We start from the raw sequence: 24,409 nt of genomic DNA, 5'->3' as shown, positions 1-24,409 counted from the left end.
CCCCCTCCAGCACCCTGAACCCGTCATCTGTGGCCTCACCCCAGAGCCCACACCTCCAGCCAGAGCCCACCCGTTCCCCCCCCGCATCCCAACCCTCTGCCCCAGCCATGACTCCTCTCCCACATTCCGAACCCCTTGGCCCCACCCCTGCCACACATCACGTCCATAACAAAATTCATTCCGCACATGCATGGGAAAATGAGAGGAAACATTGCCAGTCACTAGAGAGTATTGGGATGCAATCCATAACCAGATATCACAAACTATTAGATATTTATTCCCAAATGATCCTTTGGAAATTCTCCTGGGGATTTCTAGTGGAAATGGTCACACAAAAGGAAATGAAAAATTAACCTCTCTTTTGTTAGGAGTTGCACAGCTATCAGTAATCTCTCACTGGATAAGAAAGACAGTCCTACCATAGAGGAACAGTTAAAACAAATGAGAGGTTGTTGCTATGGGAAAATTAACAGACCGATTGTGAACCCAGGAAAATAAACAAAGATAAATAATAAACTTAGATATTTGGTTATCTTTTATTCAATACTCAGGCAAAGTAGATTCACCTGCAAACAAACCAGTACACTTGTCTAATTGTTTTGAATATTAACAGTTGGTAGTCTTGCCTGGTCTGTTAAATACGCATAATCAGACATTTCACTCAGTTTCATAAAATCACTAGAAACAACAATGCATCCGATGAAGTGAGCTGTAGCTCACGAAAGCTTATGCTCAAATAAATTTGTTAGTCTTTAAGGTGCCACAAGTACTCCTTTTCTTTTTACATGTTATAGGTGTTATAATGATGCTTATTCTGAAATATGGTAACACCCTGCTAGAGAGATCTGATTACCATATTCCTGTGTAATGCCTCTTTAAACAAAAAGCACACTGTTGTAATGATTATTGTTTTGTGTCTGATATTTACATAATAAAGATTTCTAAACTTGTTAATGCTTCCAAAACAAACAGTAAAAAGAAAAAAAAAAAGGTGTGTTGTGTTATGTATCATTATTTAATTAATCATTTTTTGTTTAGTCCTAGAATAGGAATAATATCCTGGCAGACGAATATACTCACAATAAAGCATTTGACTGTTGTTAAACACACCTGTTTCAGCACTTAACTGCCCACAAGCAATTTCACTGTCTCGTATGCTCGTCTACACTGAACATTAACCATGCACTAAAGATATTTTGTTTTATTGAAAACTGGGTTATCAAAGTGCTTAATAAAGACCCAAATTTTCATTAAGTGACCTCTGCAGGTGCACCCAATTATCTGGCACAGACCCTCCACTGAACAATTGCACGTGCAAATGATTTGTGAATTGCAAACAAATGCATCTGTAAACACTGCAGGGGCAGTTTAAGAGGATGAATTTGACCTTACATGTCAAAAAGCTTCATGTAAAACTCATCTCCCTTTGGTTTTATATTAAAGGGAGAAAAGAATATTTTATTATTCTCTTGATGTGAGCACGTAATTCCCATTGGCCAAGAGATAAGGAAGAATGACACTCCCTTATACAGTGTAATTCTTCCTATATACCAGGAGTGGGCAAATTTACTGACCCTCTGAGCCCCATATGACAATCTTCAGAAGTTTGAGAGCGAGGGTGCACCTGCTGGGGCTCAGGGCTTCAGCTCCATGGGAGGTGCCTGCCAGGACCGGGCTTCAGCCCCCCCTCTGCGCAGGGCAGAAGGCCCTACACCCCCCTCCGCACTGCAAGGCAGAGGTCCCGAGCTTCCCTTCCCACCCCACCCCCAGTCCCAGTCTGGTAGGTGGAGAATGGGGGGGAGAGGGGGGCTCCATGAGGCACACTTTAATGGTAAAAGAGCCACATGTGGCCCACGAGCCACAGTTTGGCCACCCCTGGTATATAATTAAGTATTCAAACCAGACAGGAGTTGTATTTAATACTATGAAGTGAGTAACCCCACATCATTCTGCACTGCAATTCCCTTTAAACTTATTCCATATAAGCAGAAAAGAACTTCAGTGCATCTCTCCTTTTTTATTCAGAAACCCATAGTGGTAGAATTCTCTATTTGGCTTAAAGCAGAAGTGAGGAAGATGGAAATGTGTTCATTTCTGGAAGTTTGGGATAACAAACTAGATGATTTTTAATTTCTCCAGCCTAATGAGGACACTAAAATACATTTAGCTAGTTTTTACCAAGGGATTAGAGTAACAGGAATAAACTTAAACAACAAAAAGCCCAGTAACCTTTGACGAATCGTCATCAGCGTTCTGTTCTATATCATCACTGAACGAGAGCTTTTCATCTGCTATAGCACAATAGTGCCGAGTCCATGTCTAGAACACAAAGACAAGTGTTAAAACTGTTAACACAAGACGACAACTCTATCCATAAAATTAAAGAGATAAAAATAGAAACTCCTAACCACCACCAAGAAGCTGTAATAATAAAGTAGTAATTTAACAATGTAACATCTTACGCAGCGTCTCTTTTCCATACTCACATTGGGTCAGCTAAGAGCAAATATTTTTCCCTACTGCTATTGAGAATGCTCATTTAAATCTCAAATGCTAAAGAAATTAAAAAACCTTGCAACAAACTGCAGCAAATATCTAGGAAATAATACCTGTTCTATCGTATCCCACATGTAGAGTTCTCCTTGTTGCTTTTTCTCCTCTTTCTTGTCTTCTGGGTTCGTATCTATGTCTCCCTTTGGTCCCAATTTTTTATGCTAAAAAATATAAATAAAAATCATACGTAAGCCTGGTCAGATCACCTTGGAACATCTTGGTAATATTATCTGACACACCCCTCCTCTCGAGCGTCTCTCCTTTGTTTGGACGTTGAGAGTGGAGGCTACATGCAGTCTTAAACATTAGTTTTCCCCACTGACTGCAAATTTAACCTGAGGGTTTGTCTGCATGGTGAGTTAGTGTGCACCAAGCCAGGGTGCGAATCGACAGTGCACCAGCCTGCCACACACTGGACATTGCTACAATGCAATGAGAACCACACACGAGGGCTTGCACTGCACTGTAGCAATGTCCACACAGAGTCATTAAGGTTCAGCATGCTGATGTGCTATAGATTTACACCCTGGCAGTAGCTCACCATATAGATGAGCCAAGTGCTCCTCTAACTTCCTGACAGCAAGTTTCAAATGAGGGAGACAGAGGATCAGTTACTCTGATAAGAGTCCACAATTCATTAGAGAAGACAGAAAGTTAAGTGACCTTTATGTGGCAAGGAAGGAATGAAGATAAAAGAGGAGTAGTTGTCAGACCTCAAGGTGAAGAGAAAAAGAACATGAGTAAAAGGAGAGAAATTAAAGAGGAAACAGGAAAAGGACTATAAGAAGGAAACAGGGGTGATTATTTCTCAGTGTGACCAAATCCTGCTTGCTTCTCCACATAGGGATATAAAGCCCTAACCTCTTTAGCACCACTACAATACTACTGTGCAAGGGGTAAAAGGCCACATGCATGCCACAGAGAAGTGTTCCATGGCAGATCTCTCTAGAGCAGTGGTGGGGGTGAGGGGGGGAGAATACTGGGAGGATGAAGGTGGGGACTCAGGCATGATGTGGGCACTTTAAGGGCACAGCTAGTGGGTCTGTAATTACAAAATCCCACCTACTGGGAGCAAAGGAACTACATGGGTGCTCACAGATGGGGGAGGAAGAGGATTCTTGTTGTACAAATATAGACATGAAGCTTTTTATTTTGTTCAGGGGACCAAGTTTTGGCTGATGGAAAGTACATGCAAAGCATATGCCAGTACCCTGGAGAAGAGAGTTTTCAGCTTGTGTGTAATCTCAACTATGATATATGGAACAAAGTCCTCAGCTATAATGAAAAAAGATACAGCAAAGATTCAGAGCATCCCAGTGTGACACAGAGATATATTGTAAAGGGATAGAACAGGACTGCACAAATAGAAAACGAAGTGAAGACCTAACCAATGTGACTGATACTCCAAAGAAGGTTAAACAGATGAAATGGCAGTAGATGCAATATTTTATGACAGGAGTTTCTGAAAGAGGAACTGGACAGGGCATATGATGCACAAAGTAGACAGAAAGGATTCTTACTAGAGCTGGGCAAAATTTTTCGACCATTTTCTCATCAAAAAAATGTAGATTTTTTGATTACACTGAAATGTTGCATGAATTTGTGTTGACTTTGCCAAATTGTTTCAGTTGGGAAAAGAAAAATCTCAGAAAAAAATCAAAATGTTTCATTTTGACATTTGTTTAGAGACAAAAAGTTTCAATTTTCTAGTTCAAAATTACTTAATTTCAAAATTTCCTTTAATTTTATTTTTAAAAAATCAAAATCATTTAAAAATGGTTGAAATCAAAATGAAACGTTTCAATTTTGCTGAAATGGAATGTTTCATTTGACACAAAATTATTTTTTTCAACTTTTCAATTTGCTGGGGAAAATATTTGCCTTCACAAAAGAATTATTTTCAGTTCAACCCACATTCCCCCCCCCCCCCCAAACTGCCAGTGATCTGAAAAACCTGTTATGCCAAGCTATAGTTCTACCCTCAGTTTCTTATTTCAGGACAATGCTGTTCATTTTTGTAATTAAATTTTGCCAAATATTTATTTTTTAAAATAGATTAACAGTGTTTGCATTAAATCCACTTGCTTTCAAATATTCTAGTATCCAGATCCAGTCTGAAAGAAAGGACACGTGCCTTGATGACGAATTTTTCTTTCAGCTGGGTTGGCGACGGCAGCTGATCTGCACTGACTTCGACTGGCTTCATTAGGAGTTGATTCCCAAACACCTCCTTGAATACTTTGGCCATGTGGCGCTGCTGTTCCACACTGCAGTGCTCTTCAATCGACAGGATCACTGGGAACCTTGGTAGAAGGGAACAGAAAGGCAGAGGCTGCATTCAATTTCTGCATCTAAAAAAGCCAGGAAAGGGGAAAAAAAATATCCAAAGCAAACTGAGGACTGAGTGGCTCTGGGGCAAGTCCACAGACGTACAATCACTGGGTCGCACCACCACCACCAAACATGAGCAGTGTGAGGAAGTGTCACTGCAGTCCTCGATACGTTCACCATGCTGATGGTTTGACACGTCTGAAGCATGGGGACCTCTATGTGCACTGTACATGGTTAGCTGAATGTCTATCCGTGGTGAGGATACCCATGCAGCTCAGTAAGCCAACCACAGAAAAGAGGCTTGGAACACCCTGAATATTAAGACATGCCTTTTCTTCATTATCGAGCTCCCAAAATCCCATCCAGGAAGTGTTTCCAACCAAAATAATGATGTGCCGGATTGCAGCTACTGAGTACAGGCTCAGACTCATGTAGACAGCAACAACCCCAGTGGGAGCTTTGGGAAGTACGTCATCTCCTAGATCTCCTAGCCTGTCCCACCCACAAGAGGGTGAAATTTGTTCTCTCCTCTATGGCCAGCCAGTTACCTTACACGGTGAGGAGTAAAGGATTCTGTAGCCCCATCTCCCTCCTATCCCTTCCCTGCCGACAGATAACACTTTTCCTATTAAAGGTGTTTTAATGAAGGGCCTGAAGAGGAGAGAGCTGAGACACTGCTGCAGCCCATGTTACCACTGCAGGAAGCATGAGCAGGGATTCCCCATCTCCTCAGCTGCAACCTCATCTACGACGGTAAGTTTGGGGCTATGAGCTTCCCTCTCACTAATGCTCTGTCTTCCACTTCTCGTATTTTTAAAAATCACACTTATTAAAGTTTTACAGATGCAAACTCATCTTTATAGAGAAGATCTCAAGCAGGGAAATGGGGAAAAGACAGGCACCTTGGCCTTTTCAATTAACCAAATATGAAAGGTTCCTTTTCTCCTGAGGAAAGTTCTAAAATCCTCTAAACCAGGTTTATAAATTAACAAAAACCCACTCAGATGTGACAAATGCATGATCCTTGATTGCCTGCACCACATCATCGAATTTGATTTTTGTTGTCCGTGTCCATCCGTGATAAATGATCGGCTTCCCGTCAGGACCATCCCAGCAATCCACTACAGCAGACAACAGAAGAAAGAAGAGGGCATCTAAATAACTCCAATATACAGAATGCAACACACATTCAGCGCTCCACTGTGTTTCCTACAATGAGTCATATACTTTTATGTTATATTAAAATGATTTGCTAAGTAGATTTATATCCCTCACAGAGGAGGTTAAGTTTGCATGAAGTAATGGTGATAAAAAAAATACAGTATGGAGGTTCTAAAAGCGCACACAGCTAGGAACAGAAAAGTAGGAGTTTAGGCAGCTGAATTCTGGGTTTACTAGTGTTCACCAGAGTTCAAAGTGGCAAATATGCTGCTCCAAGAGAGATTCTGAAAGTTTGTCCTGTGAAGTCTTCTTGATCCCAGTCCTGAAGTCCTTACTCAAGATAAACTCTTGAGTATCAGAGTAAACAACTGCAGACGGGGGACTCCTGTAATTAGGACTGAGAAGCAATAGCAATAAGTGCAACAAAGAGTCAGTGGCCAGACTGAAGTGGTGAAATATCATGAGGTTCTGGCCAAACCCTTCTGTAAGATGCACAAGAGCAGAACTAAAGAAGCTCTTTTCTTGCAGTTAGTGGAAAACAGAGCATGGTGAAATTAACTTTTATAAAAAGTTAGTTGGGCAGATATGAATTTTGTGACACCAAAACATAAAAATCTAGAGGGATTGTGGCTTTGTCTAAATTAAGAAAATATGCATGAAGGTAATTAAAACAATTAGCTGCAAACCTCTATCACAGATGTACTGGAGAAGGGCATGCTGGGGCTTAACCAATTAATTTGGTCATTCTGGTAGCTTCATCTCTGGTGTACACACTCAAATAGGTTTTAAAAGAGCTGCTTGAATTTTAGTGCTTCAAAGGAATAAAAGAAGAGCAGGAAAATGATGGAATTCTGAAGAATGTTGGTTCTAATAGTTAACACATCATTTAAACAAAAAGAGAGGAATAATTTTGTGTTAAAAAACAACAAGTTTTGGTTTTGCTGTGCTTAGCAACCACAGGAAGCTATGCAAAGGTGGAGAACAAAAGCATTCCTGTCACAAACCACTCCACAAGCTTGTTACTCACACTCAATACATCGACATCCCATTCGAAGGCACCTGATATAAGCTTCTGTGGAAGATTCACTTCGAAGCTGGTCTCCTGTGAGGTATCTGAACAGTAAAGAGAGACCATCAGAAGGAAGGCAACAATTCCAAAAAGGGTCCCATATATTCTGTTGCTGAGTTTCTGAATGTTAAATCTTTTTCTATTGTGGAGGCTTGGAATACTTGAATTTTTGACTTTCTGTGAAGCGAGTGGACTCCTCTGAATCAGATGCTAAAGCACCTTGGCATGGATCAGTTAGCAAGAATTTCCAAGAGTTCATTCATTGCCCCTTGCCAGCTTTTTGTAGAGTAGAACATAGCTCTACAATATATCCAAACTCCACCAAGTCGAGGCCAGGTCAAACAGCATACCTGTCTAGTGAAAGGGAAAGGTCCCTATACACTTCACAAGCCTTTTTTTTTTTTTTTTAATTGTACATGTTATTTAAATTCCTTGGGATATTTTCTCCACTTTTTCTTTTTTTAAAACAATGTTAGATGATAAAATTCCCCATTCCAGTGAATGAACGTTCTAGTTTGTTATGTTGTTGTTGCATCCAGTACTGTTTAAGTATGAAAATTAACCATCACATAGATTTGTATCTGGCCTAGCAGTTTGCATGTCACAGTTCACAGAGGACAAGTACTGAGAGCCTTACAACAATTCAGAGAATTTATACGGTTTTGACCAAGCTTTCTCTGCCTTGTGCCGATTGGCTGTTTGCTCCAACCGTCCCCCTCTCTCCCTACCACTCCTACGCAGTCTCTTCACCTCAGTTTCACTCCACACCTGCTCCCCTTACCCTCTTCTCCCCTGACCTGTACCTCCTCACCCTGGTTTTCTTCTCTTTCCATCTAGCTGATCCCTAAGTAAACCCACCTCAAAAAATTAATATGGCACAAACATGCCTTTTGCTGCCATCAAACTGCTCACTCTACTTGTGTTATACTTCCCTTATGCTGTGTGTGTCTTGTCTATTCAGATTGTAAGCTGTCTGGGACAGAGACCATCTAATACTCTCTACAGCACCTAACACAACAGGGCCCCATTCTTGGTCCTTAGGCACTACTGTAACAAACAATAAGGAAGGTTGTTGAAGGTTGTTACTTTTAATTCCGCTCCCACATGCCTGGGTATAGAGGCACATATGGTCCCTCTCTGCTAGAATCCTTGTCTCCCATAAAAAGGGCTAGTTCCTGACCAGTGGAAACATGTTGTACCAAGATCCACTAGCCACATGCTTTCTCTTCCCTGAGTCACCCCCTTCTGCAGTGTAAACTGTCACAGAGCTGTGGTCTCGCCCAGAGTTCCCACCCCCACCAGCAGCCTGCTCTTCCCCCATCTTGCTCAGCACAACCACCACAGTTCTGCTACATTTCAGGTCACATAAAGGAGGATGACAGTTTCCTCAAGATGATCCAACCATGTTAAAGTTATATTACATATTATCTTGGTTTTAGAAGCAGCCTGGGAGCCAGGACACCAGGGTTCTATTCCAGGTCCTGTCACACGCTTCTTTTGTAACTGCAGATAACATATAAACTCAAAATATTATCATAACCTTTCTCTAGATGTTTATAATCACATATGCATGCCCAACAGATTAAAATGCTGTAATACAGGTGATGCTCAGAGTATCGGTATCTCTCTGTAAATACAACCCACCACAGTGAAATGACGTGGTAAATAAGGTGTGCCAGGGAGACTCTCTGACAGAGGACTTTGACCCAAATTCTGCAGCCCAGTCTCAGGCAAACATCCTGCTACATGTGGCCAGCAGGATTTGACTCTTTAGGCATTGTAATGAGGCTAACTGAACAGGGCTGTAGGTGTCAGGAGGAGTGGAGACTCCCTCATTAGCATGAAATTTTGCACCCGCAGTCATTCAATCGCCATCTTCTGGCATCAAGGAGTTTCAGGAAGCTCACTGTGGCAGTCTGAGCTCAGCTTCTGGACTACATTCTTTTAACAAAGTTTCTTGTGCTCTTCTGTTGGGGGCAGGAGATGGAGGGAAGGGGTGTGTTTTCTGACACTATAACTGAGTGAATCTTATCAGATGCAATTTCTCAGGAAGCCTTCACAGATCCAGTTTGAGCACCCCTGGCATAAAACTTAAATTAATATTTGCTTCTCTTAACATACACCAGGTCTGTCTGATCAGAGACGATAAAGATTTTGGAAACTTACGTGTTGTGAGAGGAAGAAATCCAGTAGTGGGACAAAGGGTTATTCATATCCTGAGCATCTACTACATCATATTTATCATCCCAAATACTGTTTTCTTTTGAGAAAAGGTAAGTGAGAAACTAAAACATAAAAAAAGAGAATGGATTTAAATGCATTCAATAGAAAAAAGAAAAGAATATAACACTAACAATGGAGCTTAGAGAAACTGCTCTCTTGCTAATAGAGGGGGATTTGCCCAGCAAACTAAATTTCAAAGAACTAGAAGAGAAAGTTAAATGTATATAGAGTAAGAGAAAATATTTTATCTCACCTCATCTACAAAGAGGAAGGGCTCAGTAGTTTCTCTCATAGTGTCATCTATAAACTTTGTCATTCGTTCTCGGACTTTACTGAGATCCTGTGCCCAAGATTCCTTTAAATTAAGAAAAGTTTATCATTTAAGTTGTTTTATTTTATTACCAAAAAAGGTAATAAGATTTTGTGAATGAAATTATATATTATATAATACAAAAGAGACAGACAGACACCTATAGCAGTGATTTACTAAACAGCGTTCTTAACTGCCTACAGTTAACAGAACTGCATCTTTTGATGAACCCAGACAGTAAGAAAGACTATCAGTGGTTCAGGCTACTGTTGCATTTAAAATCAGTGTTTAAGATCACGTACCGGGTGAAACCAGAATATTTGGAGCTTTTACAAACCTCTCTAGCTGTTTGAGTTCACTGAATTTTTCTACTGTAATTTAGGCTCATGCTTTTTTCCCCCAAAGGATAGTCAGGAATGTCTTTTTGTTAAATGTTTGTCCAGGCCTAGCACAATAAGCTCTGGTCAGTGACTCAGCTCGTAGGCATAAAAAAAATTACAAATAATAAATGATAGTTTAAAAATAAAAGATAATGTCTTTCCTAGCTGAAGAAAAGCCTATGTGATGTTTTAGGGATCTAAGATGCCCTCTGTCTAAATGCTAGGCTGCCACAGGTGAGTACTCTATATATGGATGAAATCCTGGCCCTACTGAAGACAGAAAAGATCTTCATTCTGGTCTCTCCTAACTTTTGAGTGCTTGACTTTGCAACCTTTATGCTCTTTCAACATCGTTTTGTAGGGGAAAAGATATTAGGTATTCCCATACAGGGAATGCATGGGAACAATGAACTTCTGTGTTTGATATGAGCGTCCAAACAAATTTGCAAACCTGGAGTTCAGAAGGGGCTGTGGAACATCATAAAGCTTAAACATACAGAAGACCTCCAAACTTTTCAAAGACGTAGAATATGCACACTGTAAACAACAGGCAGCTTCAAAAATGAACTGCTTTGTTCCTTTAGTGAATCTTTTGCCTACAATTTTTTTAATTCATTAATTATTTTATCAGTCCAACTAAACCATGCTGTCTGTGAATCAGGATCAGAGCTGTTACAGATGAAGACAAGCCCCTTCCCAGATCACTGAACACAACTGCCTGCAAGTACACAGCAACTTCTTCAAAGAGAGCACCCATCAGGAGTGAAATTCTGACCCTTTTCAAGTCAATGGCAAAACTCTCTTTGATTCCAGTGGGGACAGCACACCATCCCAAACATTTACATCGTGTCAGCCACAATGAGGCCAGAGCCAGGATTTCAGTCCAAAGGTTTACAAGGTTTCACCCACAATGGGGACAGGATATCATCCTTGACATCTACATGATGTCTGTCAATAACCACCTCAGTTTATTTAGCAGCCTAGCAAAGGCCAGAAAAATCCATTTGCACACCTTTTTGTTGTTTGTGCAGTTGAAAAACGTTAGCTCAATGAAAGATCACATCTTAATCATTAAGACCAATGCTCAGATTTAGCCCACAAGGTTCAATGCCAATTATCATCAGTCATTCTGTATGTCAGACTGTGACTCTTTGAAAAATACATAACGCTCTGAGCCTTGGTGAGGAAGAATTCAGAGTTTCATAACCTTCTCACCTGCTGCTCGTGTAGCAAAAATCTCTGGAAGTCATGCAAATGAACTGCGGAAGCATCTGGACGGTCAGTATTTCTAGACCAGAGGAAAGGGAAAAATTTTAGAAAAAATGTTTCATTAAAAAAAAAGGGGGGGGAGTAGATCAAATATCATTTAAGTCAGAGCCATAGTAGAGAACTCAATATATTATATCATGAATTTACAACGTTATCCAAAATCGACTGAAGTTGAAGGGGGTCTTTCCATTATCTTTAATGGGCTTTGGATCAGGCCCCACAAGCAACTGTCTAGCATCTGGATCAGAAGACTTTGAATCAGAGCTTCTGGGTTCCCCTCCCAGCTTTCATAATGACTCACTCTGTGACCCTGGGCAAGTTACTTAACTTCTCTCGGTTTACCCTTTTGTAAAGTGGGAACAACACTGACTTATCTCATTAGGATGTTGTGCAGCTTAATTATGGCACTATAAAAATATTATTATTGTAAATTATTTGCATAGCCATAATCCCACAAGCCATTTCTTCTGGATACTTATTGGATGAGCTGACATGGAAAACCAAAACCTGATGCCAGCAGTCCCAATAAGTTCTACAAATTCTACCCAGGAGGCTAAAGAATTGGGCCCTATATTAAAAGGCAACCATTTCTAATGGAACTTCTCAAATGTTTTAAACAAAATTGTAGATGTAATATTCAAAGTTATGATAAACTAGTTTCAGAAAAGCATAATAGCAGCAATGCTTGTCCCTTTTATGCTGCAGCATCTCATTTCTTCAACATGCTGTACAATCAGTTAATTTTCAACTCCCCTAAATAAATATTATACCCATTTTACAGACAGGGAAACTGAGATGCAATGACAGTACATCATTTGGGATTAGAATTCTGCCCTGCTACTGTCAAGTCCATGCACCACACACCTCTTCAGTTAAAAATTAAAACGTCTCCATCAGAAAACACAGAGACAACTTCTGTCCTACGCTAAGCATGAGCACCTCCGACTGAAATCCATCTGTGGGCAAGGTGTTGGCTATTATCCACAGCTTCCTTATGACACTTTTACTCTGTCCTTACTCAGGAAATCTTCCACTGAAGTCAGAATTTTAGGAAGAGTGCCTTAAAATGTGAGATGTTAAAATTTGTATAAAACGGTATATGAAAAATTTTCATTCATCTTAACGAATACCAGAGCAACAAGATATGCCACCTCTAGTCACTAATGAAAATATCATAATAGAGAACAGTGACATCACTTAAAAATATGAATGGACTTTGAGATTCCATGAAAACTTTGGGTATGCAAAGTCCTGCAGTGTTATAACTAACGCATACATGCACAAAATTATAGTAACAGGAAATCTCACCCAAGAATGAACACGGAAGAATCCTTTTTGAATTCATCAAGAATCTTAAGAGGAAGGGGGGGAAAAGAGAGACACACAATAATCAGAAATATCTGTAACTCTTAGCAGGAACAGAAATGTCTACTTGCATTTTATACAAGCTATGGTAGCGCAATAAATTTTGAGTTAAAATGAAAGGTGAGAAACAACAGGCTGTCATGTGTCGTGATTTCACTTCAGGCCTTCTCCATGTAAAAGCACACAATTCACAGCCAAACTTGGTTTTGCTAATGCACATAATAAACACAAGCAGTCAAGTTTCCTGCTAGATAGTCTGGAAAAACTGGAAACGTGTATCTTGTATCATATTTAGTCACCTGGCTACAAAATCTAAACTAAATGGCCTCCAGGTTGGACCAGCAGAGTACAGAGCTTGGGAAACTTAGCTGTAAACAGTAGTTAAGCAAGATGAGGAGTCTCCTTGAAATGGTGCACCAAAGGTGTGGACAATCAGATAACCAGTACATCAGATAACCTCACTATACTGTGCTATGCTCTCCTTTTTAAGTAACTTCTTTCTGTTTACAGTGTTTAAGTGAAGTATCATGAAAAGAGACATATCAATAAGGTTAGCAAAACAAAGTCGTCTTACTTCAAGCGTATGGTTCTTTTTAATAGCATTGTACAGATCTAGATTACAATGATTATGCTTAATCTGCAAAGCTGAAAAAGAGAATTACTAATAAACCATGCCCATGTACAACTGAGGAAAGAAGGTTTCAGTTTTAACAATGTACAGAAACTAGCATTCAGATATTTATGTCAACATTTTCAAACTTGGGTGTTTAAAGTGAGGCACCTAAATAAGAGCCCTGATTTTCAGAGATGCTAAACACTTACAGCTCCCATTGACTTCATGAATCTGGATGGAATGAACATTTGGAAGTAGTGATAAAATAGTTAGCCAAATAGATCCCTAGCATAATTCCATGGCATTGACACATCCCAGTGACTGTCACAAGCATGTCATGCAGTACACCGAATATATTCACGTATCATCTCCAGACACAAGTGAGAATGGCAGTGGTCATTATTTGGTGATCATGACATGTCAGCGCCATAAATAAAAGAGTATCCTTTGGCATATGGGATAAATTAAACTGGGAAGTCATGCAAAAATGAAACCTGTATTTCACTTAACATTTATTAATTGCACCTGACTAAGGATATCCTACAAACCAGACAGAAAGACTCACATGACAAACAAAATCCCATTACATGTGTGCACAATTTCACCTTTTAAACACCCAAGAAGCAACACAAACTTCTTATCTATTTATTTTATGAATCCAGTTATTGGCATTGGTTGTCACAGACACATCAAATACAATACGGTAAGTGAGGGCTTTTCTATGGTGGTGATGGTGGGGGAAGGGAGGAGAAATCAGAATTCACCTTTTATTCAAACCAGACAGGATAATAGTATCTATCTATATATGAGCTTACCGATTTCTGCTGTTCAAACATAATTTTCTTGTAGAACAGGTGAAATTGTTCGAAGCTAAGTTCTTCCTTGGGAGCTCCTATTTCCTGTGAGGAGGAAGTATTAAACAGCATATTTGGAATATCCTAGGTTATATCTGTATAGCAACAAATTTGACATACCCTTTCCAGGTGCCATAGTCTTCCAAGGCACATATGGCTGCCATACTTTTACTTTAATTGTTTTGACATGATGGCTAATTGATTTCTTAAGAGAAACATTAATATGCTAATTGAACAAACAGAATCTTAATTTGTAATACACTGTTCCTGCCCCTCATCTCTGTCCACCACCCAGGCTCAGAGTACCAGCAGGCAGTTAGCCAGTTGCTCCCTTAAGACGACTGCTGGCAGATTCTCAAGAATGACTCATTCAGTGCTCATTATCCAGAGTACCAGTAACTATAATTTGGGACTTGGAGAATAGAGAGGTATAAAGCAGGAAAAATAAAGGGATCTTTAATGTTCCTGCAGGGATGCAAAGGGGCCTCAAAAGTTATTAACAGTAGTTCATGTTGAAGAGAAACTAAAAGTATCACTTCATTCATAATGTAAATTCTACCCTTAAAACAGGCAGTGACCAGATTTTCGTATATATTTGCACAGTGCCGACAAGAGGGCCATGAGCCTGATTTTGACTTTGGACAGTACTGCAATATTAATACCAGTAATAAAGATCATTAAAAAACTCTTCTGCATGACATTCAAACCTAAACTCTGAAATTAACCAATACAAATCAGATTAATTCACATGATAAGAAGCAAAAGCCACAGGCAAGATGCTGTGTGTAAGAATCAATACATATTTTCACCAAATATTGGACATCAGGTGCTTTGGATAATTACCGCAAATTTATCCTTCAAGTATTTCACGCTGCCTACTTTGAAGTTTACTAAGGGAAGTATGGTCTTCAGTTCTCTAAGGCTGATACTGAAAAACAAGAGGGCAAAAACAGCATTCTATTAGTATGCATGCAACCTACAACTATCCAGCGGTATACCATTTTCATCAACACGTAAGTTGAATTATTGATACATTTTTAAAACATTCTCTGTCCATAGATCAATCCAAGTGCAACAGAAGTCTACTGACTTCTTTAGGAGTTGGACTAAACCAGGGGTGGGCAAACTACGGCCCAGCCACTTTAATTGCATCCTTGAGCTCCTACTGGGGTCTGGAGCTTGCCCCACTCCGGGACTCTAGCCGCGGAGCAGGGTTGGGGGCACTCTGCACGGCTCCCAAAAGCCGCAGCATGTCCCCACTCCAGCTTCTATGCGTAGCAGCAGCCAGGGGGCTCCGCATGCTGCCCCCGCAGCTCCCATTGGCCAGGAACTGCAGCCAATGGGAGCTGCGGGGGCGGCACTTGCGGACAGGGCAGCGCACAGCAGAGCCACCTGGCCGTGCCTCTGCATAGGAGCCAGAGAGGGGAACATGCTGCTGCTCGCAGGAGCCACTTGAGGTAAGTGCTGCCCTGAGCCTGTACCCCTGAGCCACCCCCCTGTGCCCCAACCCCCTGCCCTAGCCCTGATCCTCCTCCCACCCTCCAAACCCCTCGGTCCCATCCCAGAGCACCCTCCCACAACCCAAACCCCTCATTCCCAGCCCCACCCCAGAGCCTGCACCCCCCCATGCCCCAACCCCCTGTCCCAGCCCTGATCCCCCACCCACCCTCCGAACCCCTCAGTCCCATCCCAGAGCACCCTCTTACACTCTAAACCCCTCATCCCCAGCTGCGCCCCCAGCCGGAGCCCTGCCCACTACCCCGCACCCCACCCCCCTGCCAGGAGTCCCCTCCTGCACCCTGTACTCCTCATTTCTGACCCCGCCCCGGCGCTGCACCCCAGCCAGAGCCCTCACCCCCTCCCGCACCCCAAACTCAATTTTGTGAGCATTCATGGCCTAATATACAATTTTTATACCCAGATGTGGCCCTCGGGCCAAAAAGTTTGCCCACTCCTGGACTAAACTATACTGACCTTGTTATAAAAACAGTAAATTTCCTTTTTAAAGATAAGTAGGTAGCAAATGTTGTAAAAGTTGAAGATAAAAAATTCAATGGCCCTTAAATCAGTCCCTGGTTTTGTGATAAAAAAATAGCATATCAGTTCTGGGGCCCATAAAATTCAGCCTGAACCTGTTTATGCACAGACAAATACAGACACAAATGGATAATTGGCACATCTCCAACAGTTGTCCTTCTCCATGTGCAAAACAGGTATTCTGCAATCATGCAGGAACAACACTTTTACACACATTTTTAGGAATGTGAAATCTAGAACAGCATTTGATAATGTCAGACCTCAGTTCCAATCGCTTTACATTAAGGTATTACAGTTGGTTTTTATTGGTGAAAGACTCCTCATGCAACGCTGGGGCATGCTCCTATACTCCTTACTCAAGCAGAATTTGCATGTGAATAACTCCAGGAATGGGTTCCTTTGAAGACATAGCATCATCCACACCCATTGTCCATTGTCTATAATTCACAATTGGATACACTGGAGAGGATTTAGAGAAGAACTACAATACTCCCAAGGGAATTCTGTGCCAAAAAAATAATAATTCTACACCAAAAAACTAAAAACCCTGCAGCTCCCATCCTCCCACCCTGGGACACGGACTTGGCAGTGAGGCTGCACCTCAAGCAGACACAGCACAAGGGCCAGGTCTGCCCCAGAAATGCACCAGGGTCCTGCCCCCTTGTGCCAGGTGCACCAAGACAATCCAGGTGCAAGAGGAACAATCCATGTGTGGGGCACACAGGCTCAGCCTAGCAAGATCGAAATGTGGAGAGGTTTAGTGTGGGGATCCAGCTGTGGGGTAATAAGGTTCTGTGTGGGGCAATCTAGGTGCAGGCGGCTCAGTGGGGAGCCTGGGTGTGTAGGGGGGGGCTCAGTGGGGGGTAATGGGACTCTGCAGGGGGGGTCCAAGCAATGGTGGTTGGGACTAAGGGGGGCTCTGGGTGTCAGGGGCTCCGGGTGCTGGAGATGTGGGGATCCAGATGTCGCTGGTTGGGGCTCAGTGGGGTGGGGGTCCAGGTGCGGGTTGCTCGTTGGGGTGGTCCAGGTGTTGGAGGTGCAGCTCCGAGTGTAGAGGGCTCAGTGGGGGGTGGTTTGGGTGCAGGGTTGAGGGTCCTGATGCAGAGGTAAGGCTCAGCAGGGTAGGGGCTCGGGTGCAGAGGGCTCAGTGGGGGAGTCCAGATGCAAGGGGGCTGAGCAAACTGTGGAGCAGCTCCCTCTGTACAGTGACCCCTCCCACAGCAACTGAGGAGTGAATGGGGCTTCAGACCTCCCACCTCCCTCATCAACCTCAGCTTTGGTTTCAGTGTATCTTAGATACTTTTATGGCACCAATTACCACAGTATCAGAGTGCCTCACAATCTTTAATTTACATATCTCCAGAGCAGTGCTATCATCCCCATTTTACAGATGGGGAAACTGAGGCACACCACGACTAAGTAGTCACACAGGGTGTCTCTGGCAGAGCAGGGGTGGGAACCAAGGCCTCAAGTTCTAGGCCTTTGTTGTGACCCTTTAGATGACAATGCTGCTCCAAGCACTGGCCAGAAATGCTCACCAGAGATCAAAAACCCCAACAATTAACACTTATAAGAAACCCTTTTGCTCTTCAAAAAGTGTTTTACAAATATTCATCCACACAGCTGCCCTGTGAGGTGTCATCATCCCCACTTTGCAGATACGGAAAGTGAGGCAGAGCAGTTGAGAGATGGGGAAACTGAGAGATCAGTCAATAGCCAAAGAGGGAGTCAGTGTTGGAGCCAAGATTAGAACTCAGGAAGCTCCTGGCTCCCGGTCCTGCTGTCAGACCATGAGAACACGCACTTCTCCCACTGCACCCCCGGGGCTGATCACACTGCCACTCAACAGCTCTTTCTGGACAGGCAAGCAAAGGCCTAAAGCTAGGGCTGACTTCATTACTGTATATGGCAGCAAAGCTTCACTGCTGGGGCCAGCCAGGAAGTATCAGCTTTATAATTAGCTGACTAAAAATTAAAAAAAAAAAAAAAAAGGTTAATTGCAGCATTCATCTGTTTCCTGGAGTTTTCTAAAGGTGGGAATTCTCTCTGGGTAAAGTGGAAACACCGTCACCTCACAATTCAGCACATATCAAAGGGGGATCAGTTATGTTACCTTCCAGTAGTAAAACAACTATGGAAACTAACATAACCTTAACTAGATGTAGTATCAGCTGAAGCTTCTCTGCCCTATGGCTTTCCTTTGTTTCATGGTTCTCCCCTATTGTGGTGCTTTCTTACTGAAACACAGCAGCAGCAGAGCAAGAGCCAAGTGCAGTGACGTGATCTGGCATCCAGTAAAGAATGGTGCAGCTGGCACACTTTGTCCTTCCCCTCCTGACTAAGCGAGTCTGTCTCTGATATCTAAAATCTCTCTGAGCCCCTATGCTTGGGAACCAAATTCCGTTCATGCCCTTCCATCTCTCTTTGTATAGCAATCATCTTCCCAGTACCACAGATTGCTTGAAGAATGGTGTTATTTCCTGAAATAACATGTTTTCATCCACACAATGAGAACATGTTTTATTTTACTCTTAGGAAAAGGCTAAATGAGAGGAAACGAATGTTATTTTCTGCACTGAACTAGAAGTACAAACATTAATGCTGCTGGGAAAAGGGGGTAGCTAAGCTGCATTAAAGTGTCACCCACCAAGGAGTTAATTTCCTTCTCAAGGCATCGTACAACTTACAAAAATTCTAAAGAGAAATTTGCAGCTGAATTTGCAAGAGAGCATACTCTGCACTGCAACAGGCTATCCGGCACCTCAGCTAGCAGAGCAAGGATTCTCTCTCACTCTCACTCACCATAAAAGGAAATTTTGAAGACTAAAATCTACACCATTTTTTGCATGGGCCTGCAGTGAGCAGCTTCCATTTCCCACAAGAACCCAAATATGCCACCTCCATAGTTACAATATGCTGCGGCTTCCTCAACTGAGAAGCATGAATCCTGAGGTAACTCCTAAGCCTAGGTCTCCTCACCAACACATAACAGAGTAACAATCGCAAACGACCAAGCCAGTTTCACCAAGTTATATTTTCCAAAGCAAGTCCTTGCAAGTGATAACTCTACAAACTCTCTGGAACAGTGCCAGAGTCCTCAATCTAATTCTGAAAGACCACTGCTGGCTTCCTCCCACCTCTATGTTCAAGGACTATCTTGTGTTCCCATTGCCTAACCTACCCCACTCCCAAGATCTCCATGATGACGCCCCTCCGTTGGTTTCTCTGTCCCTACTCACACTGTCCCCCAGGGATCTCCTTGTCCCTACCTCGCCTTCCAAGAATTCCCCTGTCCTTTCACCCCATCATGCTCTCCCTCCTCAAGGCTCTGACTCACTGTGGGGAAAAATGACTGTTGTGGCTGTTGCTGTTAGTCCAACTCCCTCTGTGACCCACCTCACTCTCTTCACCCTCTCAGGCAGTGCTGGGGGCCTAGCCAAGGCAGGAGAGCAGAGTCCCAGCCTCTGGGTTCCCACTTGATTGGCAAAGGGGCAACAGCCTCTACAAAGGAAGCAGCTAGGTGCTGCTGGGAGTGGGGAGCTAAAAGTGGGAGGGAGAAAGAATCCCCTCTCCCTGCCTAAAACTACATGTATCCCAGTTCCAGCCATGAAGAAAGGGCAGAAAGCAAAATGATACAGTGGTGGTCATTTCCTTCTCTGTTATACACATCAGTGAATTTCATATGCTTGATGTCTCCATAACAAAACAGAACACAAATTCCTAACGAAAGAGCAGGTACAGCGTCCTGGACTCTCACATGTTACGTACGTCACATCTTTCTTATACAAAGTGATGTTTGTTACTTTAAATTCCACTCCTATACTTCATGTAGAAAAACTGACCATGAAAACTAAGCAAAACCTAAAAAGGGTGAGATTCATACCTGTTCCTTCTAGTCTGGTCAACAGAGTAGATCTGCTTTCTCAGCCAGCTTAAAAAACAAAACAAAACAGAAAAGTTATTTTAAGAATTAAAAACAAACAGAGCCTGTTCAATATCGCAATTTCAGTGATGAAAGTAAGCAGAGATATTTAAACTGGAAATCTAGCACATTCTGAAAAACGAGTCACAAGAATTTTCAGGTGCTGCATCTGCCCTGGTTCATTTTTGTGGCTTTACAATAATATTTTCCTATTTCTAAACAAAATGTTTTTGTCCCCTTGTTGTGTGTGACAAGCCCATGTAAACAAGGGTAATGACTAACCATACAAATGGGAAACAGTGAAAATAACTGGACACAAAAGAGCCAGGATCTGCAGCTGGTATAAACTGGCATAGCTTTAATGGAGCTACACTGATTGGCTCTAGCTGAGGATGTGGTCCCAAATATCATCAAATGCATGAAGTAAAAATGAAAAAGAAAATCCGCTTAATCTCTTTCAGCTGTAGTAATCTTTTACCTATCTTAGGTTAAAAAACCATAAATCAGACAGAAGTGTCAATTTTAGGACCAGCATCCCTTTAATGATATTGGCAATACTGACAGGGAAGCTCTGTTCATATAGACAGGTTTCACCCCAAAGGATAATCATAGCATTTCACTAAAAAACTCATATACTCTGTCTATACAGGAATCACTTTGTTGTTGCTGAAATGCAGCCACCTCGAGAGTGATGCACAGCAACTGTATAACAGTACAGAGCAATACCACACAAAAGTTAAAGACAGGAAGTGAGGAATACTTTTTCCCAGCTGAAATTGGATTTAGATGGGCAGGGCGTCAACACCTGAGCTGTAATTTGGACAAACAACCAATGAAGAAAGACAGGCTATGACTTTTCCCCACTGTGAACGAAAGGTGAATGGGGTGAGAAAAGATCAAGTCTGGGAGGGGGCTCAGGGCCTGTTGAGAAGAGAGGGATTCTCTGCCCATGGCTGAGTGGTGGGAAGGGGGAGAGGGTCTAGTTGTGAGATCCTGAGAAACTCTGAGTCACCTGAAATGGAGATGCCAACACACACATAGACCAGACATTCCCATGAACTTCTTAAATACTTTCTTTGGCATCCAAACCTGGAACCAGGAGAGTTTATATAACAAACCAACCAACCAGAGAGCCAAATCCATCACAGTGTAAGTAGCCATAACTCCATAGAAGACTATTAAGTGGCATATGCTTTTACAAGACCTGAATTTGGACCACACTTTCTAAGTATAGCATGTTGTCTGTAGAGTATTGCTCTTAATGTAACTTACAGACCACACTGGTTTCATCCTTGAAAATGTCTTTTCAGTTTTTCACTATCAAATTGCAAAGAAATGTCAAGCTGTTGAAGAGTCTCTCATAAACAAAGGGGGAAAATTCCATGTACCTCTCTGTGATTGCAGGTGTGGAAGCATTCATAACCTCTTGATGCAAGATATTCAAGCCACACAGCCATTTATCAGCATCATCTTTGGAATCAGCTGCAAAGATTAATACACTGTGAGAAACATTAATACATAACAAAGACATAATCTGTGATGTTTATATAAACCCTAGTGTATAACGTGGGTTGGCTACCCATTCTCTGTGATAATCTCATTACAGAGCTTTACGCTATCAATCCAACACATCCCAGTGAAAGAATCTATGTTAGTTTTTAAGGATTAAAAAAAAAAACCCGCTAGACCTATCAAAAACATCTCCTTTTAAAACTTTGTTAATCAGAACATAAGACGTTCCAAAGCTGCAACAGAATTACTGCCAACCTACAACTCTCACTGTGACAACAGCAGAATTTTTGCTTTTTTCCATCTTCTGTTCTTAAGGTGGCCAAAGTACCTGCCGTGGGCTGAATGTAGCCCAGAGCCACCCTCTCCTTTAAAATTAACATGTGACCTGTGGATACTACAGATTCCAACATGCAATGCTCTAATTCTAACCCTTAACATTTCTGAGTGGCTTGCAAAACAAATCCTTCATCCTGACTGCCATAATCACACCACTATGCACAGTCTATGCCAGACTATGGTTTGTGGGAAAGTTAACTTCTTGCATAAAAGGTGTATTTGGGAGAAGAGTCTTTAAATTCCCACAGACTCCTGTGGCAGGATTAGAGCTCAAATGCTTGATCCGTTCATCCTTAGCTTTACATTTTCAAGTCTATTTTCAGAAGGAAAATAGCTAGAAATTTTATTTTGTTCCAAAATGAGTTTGCATCTACACTTCTAGTACCAGATGCAAACCAGAAGGGCTTGCTGGTAATGATCCAACTTGATCTGAGTACCTACTAGTCAGATCAAGTTCATGCGTTGCATTCTGGGAGCTACAGACCCTGAGGGACACAAATTTGTATTATTAAAGGTGCAGGTGGGCTGCAATTTCCCTTTCATGCTGCAGATTAGGTGCAGCCTTTGGGCAGAATTTGGACAGCCCTGCATTATAGCATTCCAGTTCAGAAATTCATCAAAGCTTCCCTCCACCAAAACAGTCCTCCCGAAGAATTATTTCCTGCCAATATCTCCAACTTGAGCAATTTCTGCAATATCCTTTAAAACAAAAACAGTCTCTCAAAAGATACACATTGTTTTTAAAATTATACTTTCAAACAATGCTGTATTCTCCAAAACTGAAGCAGAGCCCAGCTTCAGATCCCTGTGGAAATCTTTTTCAATTAGTTACGTTTCTGGAAAGGACAGACACCACCCACTGCTAGTCTAACTGTCCCAAAGTTATTCTGTGTGTAAAGAAAGCTGCCATTCCCCGTTAAGTAACAGTTACCTTGTATTGTTCTCAGAAACCAAGACAAAGTGCTTTAACAAAGAAAAGGATTTTCCTGATATTGAAAATATCAGTCATGTTGTTCTAAGAATCTGTGTTATGGCAACAGACCTCCTCGTACTGATTGTTCTCAAACTACTTACAGAGACTAGATTCTGAGAAAAAAAAAACAAGGGGAAAATACAGCCCAACAGTGCTCAGGGCACAATTATATTTAAAATGATGCTGCACATTCTGAAATTTCAAGGATATTCTGGGCTTAATCTAAATTCAAATCTGGTATGTAGAGCCAAATTTTCACAAGCAACCATTAATTTTCAACACACAAAATTTGAGCATACTCCTTCACATGCAAACCCACATTTAGTACACCAATCCTCTGTGCAATTAACTGTACATTATTTTACAAGCATAAATACAGGGTTTACTTACACACATGGGAAAGTACCTCAACTAGGGAGAGCATCACTTCCATATTTAAAAAAAATCTCTATGACTGTTAGGATTATAACACTTACAACACACTGATCACTTCTCTACTCTACTAGGAACATCTTAAAAATTACTTCAGTTTTTATTACAATTTTGCAAATGAATTTAATGCTCATGAAACTGACAATGCTGATCTAGCATAGGACCAAGGGAATTCCCATAAGCAATGAAACCAGCAGTCCATATATTCCTGTAACAAAGAAGATTCAAGACCCCTTCAGTAGGTAGTTATCCCCGTCTTAAAGAGAAATTTCTTCCTAATCTCATTGATTAGGAACTGTCTTATGCCCTGAAGTATAAGGGTTTATATCACATCCAAAACTCTAGTTTTTGCTCTTTTTAAAAACACCCTTTTTAATGTAATTCGATTATCTCATTTTCCATAAAAATATCCAATCCATTTTTTAATCTTTCTAAGCTTGTGTGTCCAATGATATCTTGTGACAAAGAGATTCATAGCATAATATTGTGTTGCACATAAAAAGTATTTCCTTGTATTAGTTTTTGATTCCCTGTCTTTCAATTTGATTAACATCCCTTCTCCTCATATAGACATGCACAGCCCTTACGGTGCACTTGAGCATGCAATTCACCTCCTATTCCAGTCCTTGCCCTCTCGTAGGGTCTGGTCAACACTACCGAGTTAGGTCGAGGCAAGCCATTTTAGGTTGACCTAACCATGGAAGTGTCTACACTTAAATTTCACTCCCACTGATGTAACTGCCCTGCTACGCCGACTTAATAACTCCACTTCCATTAGGAGTGTAAAGTCACAGTCGTATAGCTAGGTCAATACAACGTCAGCGTACACACTGCATTGCTTACATCGACTGTTGCTGGCTTTCACAAGCCGTCCCACACTGACAGTACAATTGATACAAGTGCTCCTGGTAAGGAAGCACACTGCTGACACAAGAAGCAAAGTGTAGACACACACAAGCAATGTAATTACTGCCACAGCCATATGCCAACGTAAGTTAGGTTGACTTAATTTTGCAGTATAAACAGGCCTAAGTAAACAGACCCTGCCAGTTGTGTGGTAGTTTTTTCT

The 24,409-nt window shown here is 41.6% G+C and overlaps 1 protein-coding gene across 1 annotated transcript in view; it reads right to left on the bottom strand.

Annotated features, from left to right (window-relative positions):
- Positions 1–24,409, bottom strand: part of PLCG2 (phospholipase C gamma 2) — an 87,386-nt gene that overhangs the window by 29,554 nt on the left and 33,423 nt on the right. The window contains exons 4-16 of the mRNA XM_084644244.1: positions 21,476–21,569; positions 20,049–20,096; positions 14,972–15,056; positions 14,090–14,173; positions 12,605–12,648; positions 11,243–11,315; positions 9,591–9,692; positions 9,281–9,399; positions 7,073–7,158; positions 5,885–6,005; positions 4,688–4,856; positions 2,610–2,714; positions 2,230–2,319 (exon numbers count right to left, since the gene is read on the bottom strand). Coding sequence (XP_084500370.1) covers positions 2,230–2,319; positions 2,610–2,714; positions 4,688–4,856; positions 5,885–6,005; positions 7,073–7,158; positions 9,281–9,399; positions 9,591–9,692; positions 11,243–11,315; positions 12,605–12,648; positions 14,090–14,173; positions 14,972–15,056; positions 20,049–20,096; positions 21,476–21,569 — 1,220 coding nt within the window. The remainder of the gene's footprint in view (positions 1–2,229; positions 2,320–2,609; positions 2,715–4,687; positions 4,857–5,884; positions 6,006–7,072; positions 7,159–9,280; positions 9,400–9,590; positions 9,693–11,242; positions 11,316–12,604; positions 12,649–14,089; positions 14,174–14,971; positions 15,057–20,048; positions 20,097–21,475; positions 21,570–24,409) is intronic.

The sequence above is a fragment of the Lepidochelys olivacea genome, assembly GCF_965140295.1.
Source record: "Lepidochelys olivacea isolate rLepOli2 genome assembly, chromosome: 12".
In the NCBI taxonomy this organism is placed as follows: Eukaryota; Metazoa; Chordata; order Testudines; family Cheloniidae; genus Lepidochelys; species Lepidochelys olivacea.
This window is presented reverse-complemented; position numbering and strand designations above follow the sequence as displayed.